Below are 17878 nucleotides of genomic sequence, written 5' to 3' on the forward strand. Positions count from 1 at the left end.
TGAACAAAATAAAATCTAAGTTTTATAAATCAATTTTTAAAAAGTAAATTTTTGTTATTTGGCATGGTTTTGACTAATACCACTTTCAAGCATTTCAAAATATTTATACATTTTCCAAATAAAGACATTATAATTACATTGAATGTTTAGTCTTCTGCTTGCTTGCAGTGATTATTAAACCCAGGGGCCTCATGCACATAGGCAAACAATACAATCACTGAACCATATCTCTAGCCCCATTTTTGGTTTTTATGATACTGACTGTATGAGTAGAGTGAACACAGGTTACTTAAGGAAAAGTGAGAAAAGAGCTATGAGTAACATAAGCTCTAAGAGAGGAATACCAGTATTTTATGATATTCTATTGCATCGACAACTTGACACCAGATTATAATTCAAATCAGCAAACATTTTATATTATAAAAGACAAAAACTACAAAGCTATATTACCTGTAAACAGTCTCGGTGAAACCAAGCATTCTTACAACAGGGACTCAGCAATATGTTGTAAGTTGGAATAGGCTCAATATATTCCAAACAGATGGTACATTGAAAAGTGTCTCGGTACTTATTAGATGTAATTACTTGAACCGGTCGATGTTTCCAGCAAAATGACCTGAAAATGGAAATAACTTAAGAATATATAAAGAAGAAACAAATACAACTCTGCTAATATTGTAATTTATAGACTTAAGAGAAGAAGATCCCCTTCTCTTTCACAAATGCATCTAGAAGAAATGTGGGCCCTCCAGTCTAACAACCTATAATCAAGGACAGGTGAGTGCCTCAAGATAGAAACTTTGTGGTGGTAAAACTTACCTCATACAGACTTTCACTAACAGTATCGATATTTCTGTTACTAAAGAGCATATTTACTCCTGTATTCACTGAGTTAGTACACACTACTGTCCTTAGTGTCACATAACTTAAGAAGGGAACTCAACCACTCGCATCAAATACAAACAACAATCTAGACCTGATAGACTTTATTTCCTGTGTATTTTCTAAGGGTTTCCATGGCATCTATACATTCTAAAAGTAAAATATGACGACTCAAAGAAATACTCATGGTACCAAATGCCAAAATTCACAAAATCTTCATGTTTGAAGTTGTACTCAGGGATATCCCAGGGAATATTTTCATTTTTAACTCAACCAAGATTATAGGGAAACAGAATTTGTGTACTGTGTAATATAATTAAAAATTTTCATTTTTAATTCAACCAAGCTTATAGGGAAACAGAATTTGTGTACCGTGTAATATAAAATATTTCACAGAAATATGAACCAAAATTTTAATACATTCTAGAGCTGAAAGTTGAATATGAATAATAATCTTGGGTCCATTTTAGTAGACATGGCAATTCTGAAGTTTTTATCAGATATAATTAACTACAGAAGAAATCCAGAATACAATATAATATTATATACAAACATATACATACACACACATACATACATACACACATATACACACATCTTGCATATCTTACATATATAACATGTATGTATAAATGTAGTACAGCTTTATAAAGTAATTTTACATGGGAATTATATCTTTGTGGCATCTACTTCCCATTGTTCTTTAACATTTACATTTAATTTTTTAGTAAAAAATTTTAATGTATACAAAGCGTTTTTTCCCACATATACATCTGTGCAGCAATTGTATGCCCAGTGCCCCCAGTGGCCAGAAGAGGGCTCTGGATCCCTTGGAAGTGAAGTTTCAGACAGGTGTGAGCTGCCAAGTGGGTGCTGGGAACTAAGCCTGGGTTCTCTGGAAGAGCAGCCAGTTCTCTTAACTACTGAGTCATCATTCCAGCCCCTCATATTTAATATTTAATTAACAGTTAAATAACTCACGCAAAATTGCCAGTAAACTGGAAAATACATTCTTTCTGAAGTCCACAGGGCAAGTGATAACTTCGTTTACATTGGGGTACAACACATCCAATTGAAGCACCATTTTTCTTGCAAACTGTACACTTCTAAAAGAAATATGAAAACAGGAGCATAATATAAAATTTTTCAGTACTATAGTATGATCAAATAATGAGTATTCCTTGCGGAGAGACTAAAAGTTACTGCTATACTAATAGTATATGCATTTGAACACAAGTGAGAAAAATTTAAGATATGTGCTGGGTAGGTTTTTTCTTCTTTTGTCATTTTGACGTGGCATAGTCTTCAGAGAAAGGGAACCTCAGTTGAGAAAACGGCTCCATCAGATAGGCCTGTAGGCAAGTCTGTGGGGGTATTTTCATGACCAGAAATTGGTGGGGGGTGCAGGGGAGGGCTGCTCAGCCTACTGAGGCTAGGCAGGTAATCCTGGGTTGGATAGGAAAGCAAGCCAAGCAAACCATGGGCAGTAAGCAGGTAAGCAGCACTCCTCTATGGTTTCTGCTTCAGTTCCTGCCTCTACATTTCTGTTTGATTCCCTTCCCTCAATGATGGACTGTAACATGGAAATGTAAGGTAAAATATACTAGGCGGGCATAGTGGCACATGCTTTTAATCCCAGAACTTGGAAGGCAGAGGCAGGTGGATCTCTGAGTTTGAGGGCCAGCCTGGTCTCCAGAGTTGAGTTCTAGGACAGCCAGGGCTATACAGAGAAACCCTGTCTTGAAACACCAAAAGATAAACTATACCATTCCTCACCAAGTTGCTTTTGGCCATGGTGTTTCTTATAGCAGTAGAAAGGAAACTGGTGTAGTCACCTATGGGATGCTAAAATTCAGAAAATGCCAGCATCTGTGAACTGAGGTGGAAACGAACTTTTTGCAGACATAATTATTCAAGGTCTCAAGGTCTCCTGTGATTAGTGTCTTTATCAAAGAAAAGGCAGGTTTAAAACTCAAGACACTTGGAAAACAGACTCTATGAAGACAACAGTCATGTCAACAAGGGACAGCACAAAACCCATCAGCAGCCATGGTGGGGCAGGGATACAGGAGGAATTCACTTGGTAATCTTTACCAAGCTCCTACTCGCCCAACACTATGCTTTATAACATTGAACTCTAAAATCATGAGGGACTAAATTTCTGTAATTTCATATGGCAGCCAGCCCCAGGAAAATAAGACCAATGTCACTAACCAGTGGCACAGGCAGAAAAAGACAGTAATTAAAGTATATACCTGAACCTAAACATACCTTGGAGCCCTTATAATGATTCAGGGATTAGTGTCTCCCTGCTAACTCACGAATCATCCATGCCACAGGAGGAACCCCGGAGAACCTCAAGACTCTCCCTGAGAACTGACACAAGGGGGGAGGGGCAAAAAAAGGGGAGCACTCCTCTTCAGATCAAAATACCCTCAGAAGATTTAGATGTTTTAAGAAAATTGGTAGCTACAAAAACTTGTAAGAGAGATTACCCTTAATTCCAAGCTTTGATTAAGAAGTTAAGGACTTTTGACACTAGTATCCCTCCTTGATCCTTGGTTTATGCTAACCATTCAGACAATGTTCCTCTAGAGCCCTAGATCCTTTATTTTCCTAAGAACTTGCCTTGTGCTAACCATTCACCCAAAGGAAATGACTGTCTCCACTAAAATAAATGCTTTACATGCTCTTCTGTAAGCCTTCAGAGATGATACTGCTCTATTTTCCCATCTGCCTTACTTTTCACACCTGGTACACACTGAGAATAGGACTATAGAGGCCGGGGAGAGAAACATCTTTCTTGGCAGAGCATCCTTGGATCTTCTCACTTAAAGAAAAGGAACTAACTGAGTTGTTTGTGACTAATGACATTGGGCCTTCTTTACCTCTGTCTTCTCTCACCCAGTCTTTCCTCCATCTCAAGATGGAACATGAGTCAAAGGCTTTCTCTGCGTCTAAACTCTTGTCATTAACCCAAGTGATGAGCATTTTGTGAGAACCTCTGAGTTTCTGAATATCTTAATGCTCTTTGCCCCACTCTAGGAAAATGATAAATTATCACATGTCCCAAGCTGTTCACTATGGAAATCACTATTTCAGGTGTCACATTTCAGTCTTCAACTCCCATTATTTCTACTCAGACCAAATACAGACTAGAGTTCTTCCTTGCAGATACCATAGTAATTATCATATGGAAGCTTCAAAATAACTGAATAAGCAAGACATTAAATTTAGGACACATAAAGAAGGGTCATTAGCATTAGAGACAAAAAGATTACCAGTCTAAATGATTGTGTAATTTCTACCTTAACCCCCTCATTCCAATCTCAGCAACTGTGGTACAGGAAAGAAAATGTACATGGGTAAGTAGACTCTACAAAGGACTGTAGATCAACAGAATTAAATTATAGTCATGATTCACAATAGCTAAGATATCCACCAACAGATAAAGACACACATATATATATATATACACACAATATATAATTTTATTCAGTCATAAAAAAGTGAAATCATGGGGCTGGAGAGATGGCTCAGTGGTTAAGAGCACTGGCTGCTCTTCCAAAGGACCTGGGTTCAATTCCCAGCACCCACATGGCAGCTCACAATTGTCTGTGACTCTAGTTGCAGGGGACCCAATACCTTCACACCAATGCACATAAAGTTAAATAAATGGATAAAAATGGAAATCACTGCATTAAACAAACAAATCAACCTCAGATGGATACTGTAGTATGTTTTCTCTTATATGCAAATCCTGCATCTTAGTGTGTGTGTTGAGAGAGAAAAATAAAAGAAAGGGAACTGGGCTGGCTAGTTTTATTTATGTCAAATTGACACAAGCTAGAGAGGAGGGAACCTTAACTGAGAGAATGCCTCCATAAAAATCAAGCTATAGAGAAGCCTGGGGGTAATTTCCTAGTGATTGGTGTGGAAGGGGCCAGCCCACTGTGAGTGGGGCCACCTCTGGGCTGGTGATGCTGGGTTCTATAACAGCAAGCTGGGGCAAGCCATAAGGGCACACTAGTAAGCAGTGCCCCTCCATGGCCCCTGCATTCTTACTTCCAACCCTCATGTTCCTGCCCTGTTTTGAGTTACTATCCTGAGTTCTTTCTTTTAATGAACACTGATGTGAACATATACGGCAAATAAACCCTTTCCTCTCCAAGTTGATTTTGGTCATGTTTCATCACAGGAATAGTAACCCTAACTAAGAGAAACTGTTAAGAAAAGAGATTGTTCCAGAGGGCAGCAGATTCTTAATAAGGGATCTGAAATGTTCAATCATACATGTGACTTGTCCAAGGCTCAGGGACCATCACAGAACACGAGGGATGTAAGAACCAAATGGAAAAGTGTGGTAGAATGGTGCCTTTGGAACACAGCATTGCTCTTGTCCTCTCTCACAGCAGTTGTGACCATCAGCACAAAAGTACCACAAGACTGGCCTATCAACATCCTGTCATGGTATGAGAGAAGAACTCATGTGCCTCCCCAACTCCCCTGAGTTATTTAGGCAAATTATGGCAGCTGGGGAGTTTAGGGTAAAGAGTCCCCAAATGTTTCTGAGTGTCTACACGCAGTTAATGGTTACTAGGGGAGGAGGGACATATTTTTCCATGGTATTACCACTGTAAGGACCCCAAACTCCTGTAATAAACCTTTACCCAGGATGCTTTATCTAATCTTAATAAAACTCAGGTCATCAGGCTGCAGAGATGGCTCAGGGGTTAAGAGCACTGACTGTTCTTCCAGAGGTCCTGAGTTCAATTCCCAGCAACCACATGGTGGCTCCCAACCATCTGTAATGGGATCTGGTGCCCTCTTCTGGCCTGCACTGTAAACATGATAAATAAATAAATCTTAAAAAAACAAACAAACAAACAAAAACCCTCAGGTCATCAAAAACTGAGTAAGAACATGAAAGTAAAAGAGGTGAAGGTAAAAATGGACCCACAGGACTAAGAGGGAAATGGAGGAAAATACAATAAAAATTTATTATATATGCACCAAAATTCCATGATATAACTCATTAGCATGCATAATTAACATGCCAGTAAAATAATTTTAATGGAATAAATGAAAGCAGACAAATGAATGGGTTGGGAAGAAAAAGACTAAGAACAAAGTGTGTGGGCCGACTTCAAAAACTAGAAATAAATAAAACCAAGTGAATAAAATGATGAAAAAGTTCTCTACTACTAAATGTTTTACTCAGTGTAGGTTAAATTCTTGTCTGCAAAAATATAAAAATGTTCTTTTAAAACTTATATTTGATAAAAATGTCCCCATTAGAACAAAACACCATAGCCATAAATTTCTAGGACAGGAACTGATAGAAGAAACTTTGCAAGGCATCGCTAGCAGTGTCTGTGGTACTTAGTGTAATGAATAAAACAGTTACTTACCAGTTTAGAAGCTCTATTGACTTCCTTCCTGATGTCTTCCACTAGAAAGCCATAAACTCCTTCTTCTTCTTTCCCTCTCTGCCAAATTCCACTTGACATTAACTATGAATATATTCTCAATTAGGAAGAAATCAGGTTGGAATCAGTAAATGTATACATCATGATTTTCATGGCCAAATAAGAGGCAACTGACACCACTTGGCTTGGAAGATATTGCATATTAACAGTGCATACCCATAAACCGATTCAAGGAAGACTACAGGGAGAGGGAGGAGAGAAGGCATAGAGGAAGGAATATTCCTAATCAAGTCAGCACTGGGGTAAACAGCTCTTATCAGTTACACTCCAATATTCTTATTCCACTGGTAGTATTGCAGGATTTTCATACTGCTCGTAACAAAATAGAAGTTTAATAAGGCTAAGTCTGGGGTTAGTATTTGTGGTGGTTTGAAAAAGAATGGCCTCCATAGGTTCATATATTTGAATGCAGAGTCACCAGGGAGTAGAACTATTTGAAAGAATTACAAGGACTAGGAGGTATGGCCTCACTGGAGGAAGCATTATTACTAGAGGTGGGCTTTGAGCTCTCTCTCTCTCACTCGCTCTCTCTCTCTCTCTCTCTCTCTCTCTCTCTCTGCTTTTGGATCAGGATGTAGCTCTCAGCTACTTCTCCAGCACCATCTGCCTGCCCATCACCATGTACCCTGCCATGATGACTATGAACTAAACCTAGAAACTTTAAACAAGCCTTCAATTAAATGCTTTCTCTTATAAGAGTTGCCTTTGTCATGCCACTTCTTCACAGCAACAGAAGACAGCACTCTTGATTACATTAAAAGACAGACTATAAGTAAAACTTTAATAGTATATATGCTAAATAATTAAAATGCATTAATAAAAGCAGAGTTTGAAATTAGTAAAGTTTGTTTTAGTCTCAATAATATCCTGAAATACAACTAGTACATATTTGACTAAGACTTAGGTATAAGAAATAATAGAAACAATTCTAAGGCTTTGTAAAAAAAAAAAAAAAGGTTAAGTGGAAATTTTTTTAATTACAACATAAAACAGACTCCAATGCCAACTTCGTGTTCTCTTAAAGGCACACTATGAAATGATTAGACTCTTAGACTAATCTACAAGTATACTGAACTCATGGAATATAACGGTTGGTGTTAATTGTCAGTCACAGAACCAGAGTATGTCAAAGGCGGTTTACCTTGACTGCTTTAACTGGGGTGGGAAGACCTGGGCACTGTGAGTGGTGCTATTCTCTGGCTGGGACCCTGGACTGAAGAACTGGAGAAGAATTGAGCATCATGGAATGTTTTATGGCTCTCTGCTTCGTACCAGACAATACAATGGATCAGTTCTCAAGTCCTACCACTGTGCCTTCTCCGCCAGGACAGACTGTGGCTGGACTGGGAGCCAGAACAAAGTTTGCCTCCTTCAAGTTGTTCAGGGCATTTTATCACAGGAAAAGGACCTAAACATAGTATCTGAGACAACCGCTGTCTTGGATATTACCAATGAATTTAGATGATTCCCCAGGAAAGTACTGGACTAAGTTCAAAAGCATGGATGATGACAGGCTTAAAAATATCTTGATGAGTTTATTGCTTCTCCTTCAAGAAGTGGAGCTTAATTTCCCTTCCCTTTAGTACAGGATTAAAAACTAACTCAACAAAGGAAACAAAACAGTGGTAAAAAGGGCACTACCCTTAGAGATCTAACCATTTTTTTCCTTTTTCTAATAGTTTGATAAAAAAAAAAAACGGGGAAGGATAAGTCTTTATATGCACCAAGTAATCTGAGGGTCTTAAAATGATATAAAAATCATATTTTATATAGAGATGGATAGATTCAGAAGCTAAATGGTTTACCTAATTCTTAGAAAGTAGTGTCATCTATTTTCTCTTTAGAATACACTTGTAGAACTAGAGTATACTCACCAAACAGTAGTAATGGACACTGAAATTCCATTTCTCATAAGTTTTCTTTTCTCCGTATTTATTGGGACAATCATCATTTTTTCGACAGAAGATACAAGCTAAAAGCAAAAAAGTCAGAAAATATAAAATACATCTTAAAATTACAAAATAACTTTCAGAATTATGCTTCTTTGATATGTGTACATATGTGAATGGTAGCCATACTACACACATGGTGGTCAGGACAACCTCAGGTGTTTCAGCACTCCCTTTCCAGCTTGGTTAAGACAGGGCATCTATTGTCATTTGCCACTGATCGTACCAGGCAAGCTGACTCATGAATTTCCAGCCAGTGACCTGTCTCTGCCTCACAGCTCCTGTAGGAACATCAGGAGTACAGCAATGTGCCACCATGCAGAACTTCATGTGAGTTCTGGAGATCAGACTAGCATGGCAAGTACTTTACCCACTGATGCAAATCCCCAGCTGCTGAATTTTGTCTAACTGGACAATGGCCTTGGGTGGTTTGTGTCTATGGTTACAGACTGCTAGTCCAAAAGAAAGTAATATAGATGTCATTCCCAAATAAATGTGAGTATGTTTTATCTTTGTGGTAGTTCCCTAAGGGATGGGGCCAAATGCTTGTTTGTTTTGGCTGCATCAGAATCCTCGTAGGGTCAAAACAAAAACAGTAGCTACAATAATCTAGGGCAAGCAGCTGACAGACCAAAAAAACTAGGAAAGAAGTTGGGAAGAATGCATATATATAGGAGAGTAAGGATCTTAAAAAGTTTACATATGTACTGCAGAACATAGGGGGCCAGGTGTGTACCCATGGACATATCTGTGCTCATAAATAGCCAAGAAAACAAAAACTGATTGCTGGAGGACAGTGAAGTGCATTCATACCCAATATATTAAAAAGACCTTGAATCGGGCTGGAGAGATGCCTCAGTAATGAAGAGCACAGGCTGCTCTTCCAGAAGACCCAGGTTCAATTCCCAGCACCCACATGGCAGCTTACAACTGCCTGTAACTCCAAGGCCTGACACCCTCACACAAACATACATGCAGGCAAAATGCCAATGCACATAAAATAAAAACAAATAAAAATCAGTTGGGCAGTGGTGGTGCATGTCTTTAATCCCAGCACTCAGGAGGCAGAGGCAGGCAGATCTTCGTGAGTTCAAGCACACAGCTTGATCTACAAAGCAAATTCAAGGACAACCAGAGATACACAGAGAGACCCTGTCTTGAAAAACCAAAGACACCTTGACTCACTACGAGCCCTGAAGGCACAAGACACTCAACTACGTGTTCATTTTTATAGCTGACTAAAATTCAGTAAACTGTTCTACTTCATTATATTTACTGTTAAAAGTACCTTTTGCCAGGGCAAATACTTGTTTCTCTTAAGCACACAGATTTAAATTAAAAACTAGAGGCATTTATCTGAGGGGAAATTAAGCAAGTTGGAAGAAGGGCATATTCAGCAAGTGTACAATGATATTACATAAATCACTGCAATTTCCAAGCCACTGGCATTGCTGATATAACTTAGGAGGTAAAACAAAGACAAAGGTATGTGGGGGAGAGGGATTGATAGGAACGAATTTCCTTGTTCAAAGTAAGGTAGAGACAACAGATACACCAAGAGATAATAAGGCTAACAGGGGATATGACTTGGCTGGTACAAGGTTTATCACACAAGTATGAGGACCTAAGTTTGAATGTCTAGCACCTATAAAAAGCCAGACTCAGTTGTACATGTCTATAATTCCTGCATCAAGGAGGCAGAAACTGATGGATCCCTTGCCAGCCAGTTGAGCCAAATGGATGAGCTCAAGATTTAGTGAGATGGCCTATTAAAAAAAAAAAAAAAGCTGGGCATGATGGCACACACCTTTTTGATCCCAGCACAAGGGAGACAGAGGCAGGTGGATTTCTTTGAGTTCAAGGCTGGCCTGGTCTACAAGTGAGTTACAGGTCAGTCAGGGACAAGCAGAGTGAGACCCTGTCTGAAAACAAAACAAAACAAAAACAACAAAAGCCCCACAAAGCATGAGGGAGTTGCATAATGACACAATTACATACAATAATAAAGTAGACCTTATCATTCATGATACGAGTCAACAGACACTGTTCCTAATAGAGAAAAACAACTATGTATTAACAGGGAAGATTGGTGTAAACGTAGGAATTTTCCTTTTCATGTTAGACTTTTGATTATTGCTTATATTGTCCTCATTTATCAAAGGAAAAACCATGAAAAAAATTAAACAATAATTTCCTCAGATTCAAATCCTATATGATAAATCCTATGAAGCATACAAAACTAAATTTGACAAAATGTCTTCTGATAGCAAATTTAGTTTGTGGAAATAAATACAATCATAATTAACTAAGCATGCATTAAAATATTCATTCCTACTGCCTGGATAGCATTCTAAATGGATTTTATTGTAATAAAAATGTTTTAAATACAGTTACTTACCAAGATTTTTTGAGTTATCCTGTTTATTTTCATTCATTTTACTAGAAAAAATAAGAACATTAATATCTTAATTTCAGAAATCTCTTAATGATTTTTCTTAAATTCAGTCAGTATATGTTTATAACCAAGTCATATGTAATCATTTCATACTATAGTACAGTAGTTAATTTCCTCATTTTGAACAAATAGAATTCAAGAAGAGTGGTAAAATTTGAGGAATTCGTTAACAATGAAAAGAATATTTAATTATTAAAACAAATACTAGGCCGGGCAGTGGTGGCACATTAATGCTTTTAATCCCAGCGCTTTGGAGGCAGAGGCAGGTGGATCTCTGTGAGTTCGAGGCCAGCCTGGTCTACAAAGTGTGTTCCAGTACAGCTAGGGCTGTTACACAGAGACAACCTTTCTCAAAAAAACAAAACAAAAACAAACCCCAAAAAGCAAATACTAGGATTGTGGGATGCCCTGTGGGGCACCAATAAGTCCTACACAACAGAGAACTGCCTGGATTCCCATATTCCTACATAAATATTAAAGTACTGGTTAAAAAGAAAAATAAAACAAAGACCAATAAAAATAAAACTAATTTAAAGTCCCCTTATAAATACATTATTCTATCCCAACTGTGATGACTGATATCTAGTTATTGCTAATTGTTGGGTTTATTATAACACCAAACAATGCCTGAGGTTCACAACAGGAGCAACTCTGGCAAGTTTTCAGAGGGTAGCATTACCATATTTATTCAGTGCAATGCAAATCATTATTTGCTGAATGTGACTGATACAAATGACTATACAATAATTCTAGAATACATTTTCTTTATTAAGAGATCCGTTTTTCTGTTGTTAGATATTCTTGGCCTTTTCCTAGTCTCTCTTGGTGAATGATGTCATAAAAGTCTGACCAATTCTTTATACAGACAACCATGTTACTTAAACTTTTTTTTTTAAAGTTGTCTGAGGTTTCCTGTTCATTGTTCATTAGTGTAAGATTATCCAATGTATGTCACCATCAGACTTAATTTTTTAATTCGTATCAATGCCATTACTTGTGCAATAGTCCCCATAGTAGTAGAACAGTAATTTTACAGTCATTTGCTTTTGTCTGTTGGTTCTTCCACTCTGTAATTTCATTGCAGAGTTGTATACCTAGCTTTATTAGCTACAGGCTTACTCCTAGTGTTTTTAAATCAGTCCATGCAAATGGCAGAAACTGTACTGAATCAAGGCACAGGACATACACAAGTTGCTTATACTATTTTCTTATCCTGTGATTTTTTTCCCCTAGGATTGAAATAAAAACAATTACCCAAATATTTGACATTCTGAGAAAATTATATCAATTGCATAGTTTATACTTTTATTTTAGAGACAAGGTCTTATGATGTAGTCCAGGCTGGCCTTGAAATCCCAGAGATCCACCTGCTTCTGCCTCCCAGGTGCTGCGATTAATGGCGTGACAACCACATCCAGCTTTAGTTAATATTTTTAACATTAGACTTTTTAGTTCCTTCATTTTGAAATCAACTTTTCATTTTAAAGTCCAGATTTAGGATCTCCCTCTCACATTAGGGACTGAACCCAGGTACCTTAAATGTTAGGCACTTGTTCTACCATTAGGCTCATTTCACTTTATCCTGACAAAGGGACTAAACTGTACAGGATGACATCCAACTTGCAAGCCTGCCTCAGAGTTCCTATTACAGAATCATTTTATTTCAAACAAGTCTACAGGATAAAATCTAAGCAAAAAAATTAACAAGTTACTTACATATTTTAAGGTTATGTATCTTAGTCTTAGAAATAATGTCAAACTCTTCTTTTCCTTGAGAAATCGCTAACAATCTAATGACGTTCCAAAAGGCCAGAGTCAAGATGCACTCTAAGTCCCTCTCATGGCTTACCCCCACTTCACTTTGATATTTCAGTAGGCAAGGCCTGATGCCCTGAACTGTGATTAGTGCCTGCTAACATAGCCTCACCGAAAGCCAAGAATGGGATCACAGATCTAAACATGAATTACATATCTAACAGTACATCTTGGATAGGCATGGTGGTGCCAATCTTTAGTAACAGCATAACAGCACTCAAGAGGTAGAGGCAGGTGGATTTCTGTGAGTTCAAGGCTAGACTGGTCTACACAGTGAGCTCCAGGCCAGCCAAGGCTGCATAGTGAGATCCTGTCTCAAAAACAAAAACAAACAAACAAAAACAAAAACAATAAAAACAACAACAAAAAAGGCATTTCTAGAAAAAAACAAGAAAGTTTTTGTTAAGCATGCATTCAGATTTGTTAGAGGGCTGGAGAGAGGGTCCAACACAGTTAAGAGCACTGCTTTTGCTTGAAGACCCATCGTTTAGTTACTAACACCCACAAAGTGACTTATAACCGTTCATTCCAGTTCCAGGGGATCCAATGCCCTCTTTTGACCTCTGCATGCACCAGGCATGTATGTGGTGCACAGATACACTTGCAAAACATTCATATACATAAAGAGATCTTTAAAAATGAAAGATCTCATTCTGTAACATTGTCAAAATATCTGTTCTTTATGACTGTGAAACTCATTTTGTACATTCAGTAATGTCCAGGCGAAAATAAAGAAGTGGGCCTAACTTACGGGGAAATATACATTCATTATTCAACCCCTTTCTTCTCCTTCCCTTGAATAGGTAACATTTAAATAAGATAACAATGACATACATTTTTTTCTAAAAGTGTCTATATCTAGGATATATTTTCACACATAGGGTGGATATTACATGTAGTCCTACTTATAAGCATAAAGAACAACTAGTTGAATGACTTATAACTACACAATCAAATTTTCATGGTTAAAAATTTGGTAACAATTTACTTAGACTCCATTTAGCAAGTGCACATGGTACATGACAAAATTTCAGACTGTGGAGGGTCTTATAAGGGTAAGTTGGTATGGGCTAAAAAGATGAGCGGAAAGGTGACTCTATTGAAGTGTACTTTGTTGAAAAGTAGCATAGTGATATCTAGACTTTTGCATGCTAATTTTAATAAAATATTAAATGTAAATAAAGATCTCCCCAAATGTCTATTATAAAAAAAAGAAAGAAAGATCTCACAGGGCTTCGAAGGTAAGCCGGTGAACAACAATCAGCTTCTTTAATTTGCTTCTGGAGTATGTTTAAGTCAGAATAACAAAGAACAGACTAGTCTTAAGATTGGAAGAGCACCAAAACCCACAAAAAAACATAAATCATTTCTTGTATCTCATCAGATCATAATGAAAGACTAGAAACTACAGAAATCATAAACTCTGAAGCTGAATCACTAGATCATTAATGAGCTCAAAGAAATTTAAAAATTCAAATTTAACAATATTTTAGAATCAAGTGAAAATGAAACTATAATTTATTGGAACCTTTAAGAAACAGTAAAGGCAGGAAGGGCTTTAGCTCAGTGGCTCGAGGCCTGTGGGAATCTCTTGTCCCTAGAAAAGAAACAGTAAAAGCAGAGGAAAGTTCATGGCTATGCATGCTCACGTTATTAAAGCCAGAACTTGATGATGCTCTTCAAAGACTTAGAAAAACAAACAGACTAAGTGCCAAAGCAGCAGACAGAAGAAAGGAACAGAACAAAATTTGTACAAGAGTCACAAAGATGCAAAGTAATGATTTGATTCGAAATATGATTGACACTCTTAGCCAAAGTAACCAAAACAGAATTAATAATGTCTATGAAAAGGAGGCTTGTTAGGCTGAAAACTTTAGCTACTTTTCCTGTTGTGATATGATAGTCATTTTAACTAGACAGAAGCGGTGGCTATACATTATAAATATGCTATCACTGAACTGCATATTTATAATGGTTAATATCATGTTCATTCTACCTAGAAAATGTTAAATCTACAACTATTTCTATCAAATATTGGATGTCTCATACAAATGTCCAAGTAGCCTTTACTGTAATGGCTAAAAACCCACAAGTGATCTAAATACAAGTCAATAGATGGATAGCACATTTGTATAATGGAATATCATCACTAAAATGCATTTAACTAAACCCCTAATATGGGTGAAATTTACTACTTACAAACTGAATTATGAGGTAAATTTTTATATTAGTGATACTTTAAACTAAAAGGAAAGCTAATTGAGTCACCAATGTGTCTCATTTCCATATACAAATGACCCTGAAGAAATAGCTTCTCTTGGTCTCTACATACTGGGTCGCTATGCCCACTGTTTATGATTCTAATGCCACCCTAACACACAAAAATATTTCTGTAGCTTGCATTCCAGAATCTTGTAGTATACCAACTCTAAAATTCAAGAAGAAACCATGTGAATGAGCTAGACTATGTCAGGTACACAAGCTCTGATTAAAAGCCACATACCATCTTCTCTGCAGAAGGGGTATCTGATGGTAGAATGCTGGATGCCCCAGATAATCCCACACATTGGTCTTTAGAAGGGTAGCCCAACATTACTAGACAGGTTTTTACAGAAAAGAATAAAGGCAAGAAGGGATAGGTCTTAAGCTTGTAAGTTAAAGGAACAGTAAATTCTTATGCTCTTTAGTTCTCACACTTGTTATTTTACTGTATACCACTGATTTCACAAACAGCATCAAGTACAAAAAATACATTTTAAAATTATTAAATATTTTGATTCCTCAGTTCATCTTAATGTAGGGGAAATAAACGTTATCAGGCTTACGTGAGAAAATATGTATAAAACAGCTAATATGCCATGAATATGAATAAATACAGGTCTTTTTTCTTATTTGAACTTTCTCTGGGGGTTATTTCATTATTTCTCAAGTTTGGCTGTTTATAGACTGTATGTTACTTGAAAACAGTTTGGAATCAGACTGTATGCAGCTAGACTACAAGGGACTTTTTTTTTTTAAATAAAGCCAAGATTTGAATCATATACTAAAGAAAATGAAATTGGAAATTTCTAGTCACCAAGTCTGAGAACTTGTATTTGATCCCTGGAAACCACAGAGTAGAAGGGGGAAAAAAATGATTCTCACAATGGATAATCCCTAGGAAACAGGTTCTATTGGTTTCTACACAGAGGACCACGATGTCTCTGATCTGCATAAAGCAAGCAGACACACAGAGACACATTCTAAACAAGAAGTCCAGTTGCAGTTGTATGTCTTTAAGCAGTGTATTACCAGGTTTTTAAACCTCTGGCAGAATATTCTAACTTTTCCATTAAAATACAATTTATTCAAGTCCACCGTCCACACCTAAGTCAGAATCTGTGAAGTGTGAGTACAGAGTTAGCATTCCCGGAGAATTATAGGCGTATGCACACAATAACGTATGACATTGCTTGATGTAGATAGGTAAAAGAAAAACAAAGGAAGAGACTGGGAGTGAAAGCACATTAAAGAAACAGAAAATCTAAAACAGGTGACTTGCTGGAAACATGTATGAAGCTCAAAGATTTGTCTGCAATCTTTGGAAAAAAGGAGAGCCACTTTCATGAGGGTACCTTTGTGGTACCCTCATGAAAAACGACTTCAATGATCGTGCTATTTTAATTCTTTTTTTTCTGGTGAACACTGAAAACACTCTTTAGCAGGGATGGAGAAATGATGTTAGTGCCACTCTAGAAAAGATATTTATACATTTTGATACATTAACCAGTTAAAACCTTAAAGGGATCTCTATGTATCCTTTTTCTACAAAGCACAAAATCAACTTGTCAATTTTCAGTAAGGAGAATTATAGAACTTTTAAATATCTAAGATGCCCCAAGTTTACGTTCACCGTGCACACCCAAGCTATCCAAAAAAGGTATGGCTTTTTGTCGAGGTTTTTGAGAGTCCAGTTCATCATAAAAGACGAACAAAAAGAAAACCCAAACGGAAAACAAGAAAAAAAAAAAAAAACGCTCGGAGAAGACTCAAGTCTTGATGCATCGAGTTCCTCTTAAAATAACTCTACAATAACACAGTCGGCCAATGAATGAAGAGGGCGAAAAGGCAGGCGCAGAGACTGGACCCCTTTCCCCATTGTTAGCAAACTAACATCGGTGTGCGCCACCGCTGTTACTGTAGCCAGTTTAAATGAGCAAAGAGGCTCAGATTTTTGCGGTACGGGAGAAATGTCAAAGCGTGAAAGAAAAATACCCCGGTTTGAAACACAAAGGATACTCAGATTTCAGCTTAAATCCCCAAGAGGCATTTCAAGGCTGTCATTTCTCTGCGGTGCGAGGGGACCGGTCTGAGGAGCAACTGGGAGCCACCGTCGAGCGCCCCTCGGTGCAGCCCGCCCCCACCTTCTGTCTTTAATTAATAAAGGGCAGCTAGCTCCCCCAGCAACGTCAGCTCGGGGCTCCAGCCGCTGCGGTGCGCACCGTGCAGCGCAGGGAGAAGCCCGCACCGCCCCGCACCGCCCCGCACCGCCCCGCACGGCGCACGCCTTTCTGGCCACCTGCGCCGGGGCCCTCTGTCCCTCCCAGCCATGTCCTCACCAGGCGCCGAGCAGAAGTCCCAGGGCCTCTGTGTGACCGCCCGCGTCCAGTGCTGCGCTGCCGTACGCCCACCGGGCGCAGCCCCATCCAACGGCTCGCAGAATTCAAATTCGCCCACTTCCGCTTGCGACCCGGAAGGCACGGCTGCTCCGCTCCGCCCCGCCCCGCCGCTGGGAAGTGGGCGGAGGGTGGCTGAGTCTGCGTTGTGGCATGTGGTGCGAGCGTACCCGGAGTGTTGGGGGGTAGTGTGGTGCGGTGCGTGCGGCGCGGTGCGTGTGTGGCGAGGAAAACAACTTCTTGTGCACGGTCCGTAGACCAGCCAAGCGCGCCAGGCACCCCCAACAGGCTGGAGCGAAAACAGGCTTACTCCATGCTAATGAGAACGCGTGTAAATGCGGCTTCTTGCTGCCCTCTCGCGTCAGGGATTCCTTTGCATCACAGTTCCCTATTGTCCTGGAAGATTCCTGCTTGGCCCTGGGGTGTCGGTTTCCTTTAGCGAGAGCCCGGATAAAACTTTTAATCCCCAAAGTTTGGAGTTTCTGAAGGTGGACATCTGGGAGGCTTAAGGAACTCCCCCAAGGGTTTTGGTCCTTTAGGCAGACGGCTGAAAGAACACCACTGAAAACTTTAGAGCTGGGATCAATAGTGATCAGCTAATAATACCTGAGAGCGCTGGTTTAAACTTGCTTG

At 38.6% G+C, this 17878-nt stretch overlaps 1 protein-coding gene across 2 annotated transcripts in view; it reads right to left on the reverse strand.

The window, feature by feature from the left end:
* The window catches only part of G2e3 (G2/M-phase specific E3 ubiquitin protein ligase), a 43153-nt gene extending 25829 nt beyond the window's left edge, over window positions 1-17324 (reverse strand). The window contains exons 1-6 of one of the 2 annotated variants that reach the window (XM_027416293.2): window positions 17189-17324; window positions 10719-10759; window positions 8246-8343; window positions 6294-6395; window positions 1864-1988; window positions 451-616 (exon numbers count right to left, since the gene is read on the reverse strand). In XM_027416293.2, the coding sequence (XP_027272094.1) occupies window positions 451-616; window positions 1864-1988; window positions 6294-6395; window positions 8246-8343; window positions 10719-10755 (528 nt within the window). In that variant the 5' untranslated portion in view covers window positions 10756-10759; window positions 17189-17324. Of the gene's footprint in view, window positions 1-450; window positions 617-1863; window positions 1989-6293; window positions 6409-8245; window positions 8344-10718; window positions 10760-17188 lie in introns of those variants that run through there. The other variant, XM_035445095.1, reaches the window with a different exon arrangement.
* Between the last annotated feature and the right edge of the window lie 554 nt (window positions 17325-17878).

Source organism: Cricetulus griseus, chromosome 5 (assembly GCF_003668045.3).
Source record: "Cricetulus griseus strain 17A/GY chromosome 5, alternate assembly CriGri-PICRH-1.0, whole genome shotgun sequence".
Lineage (NCBI taxonomy): Eukaryota > Metazoa > Chordata > Mammalia > Rodentia > Cricetidae > Cricetulus > Cricetulus griseus.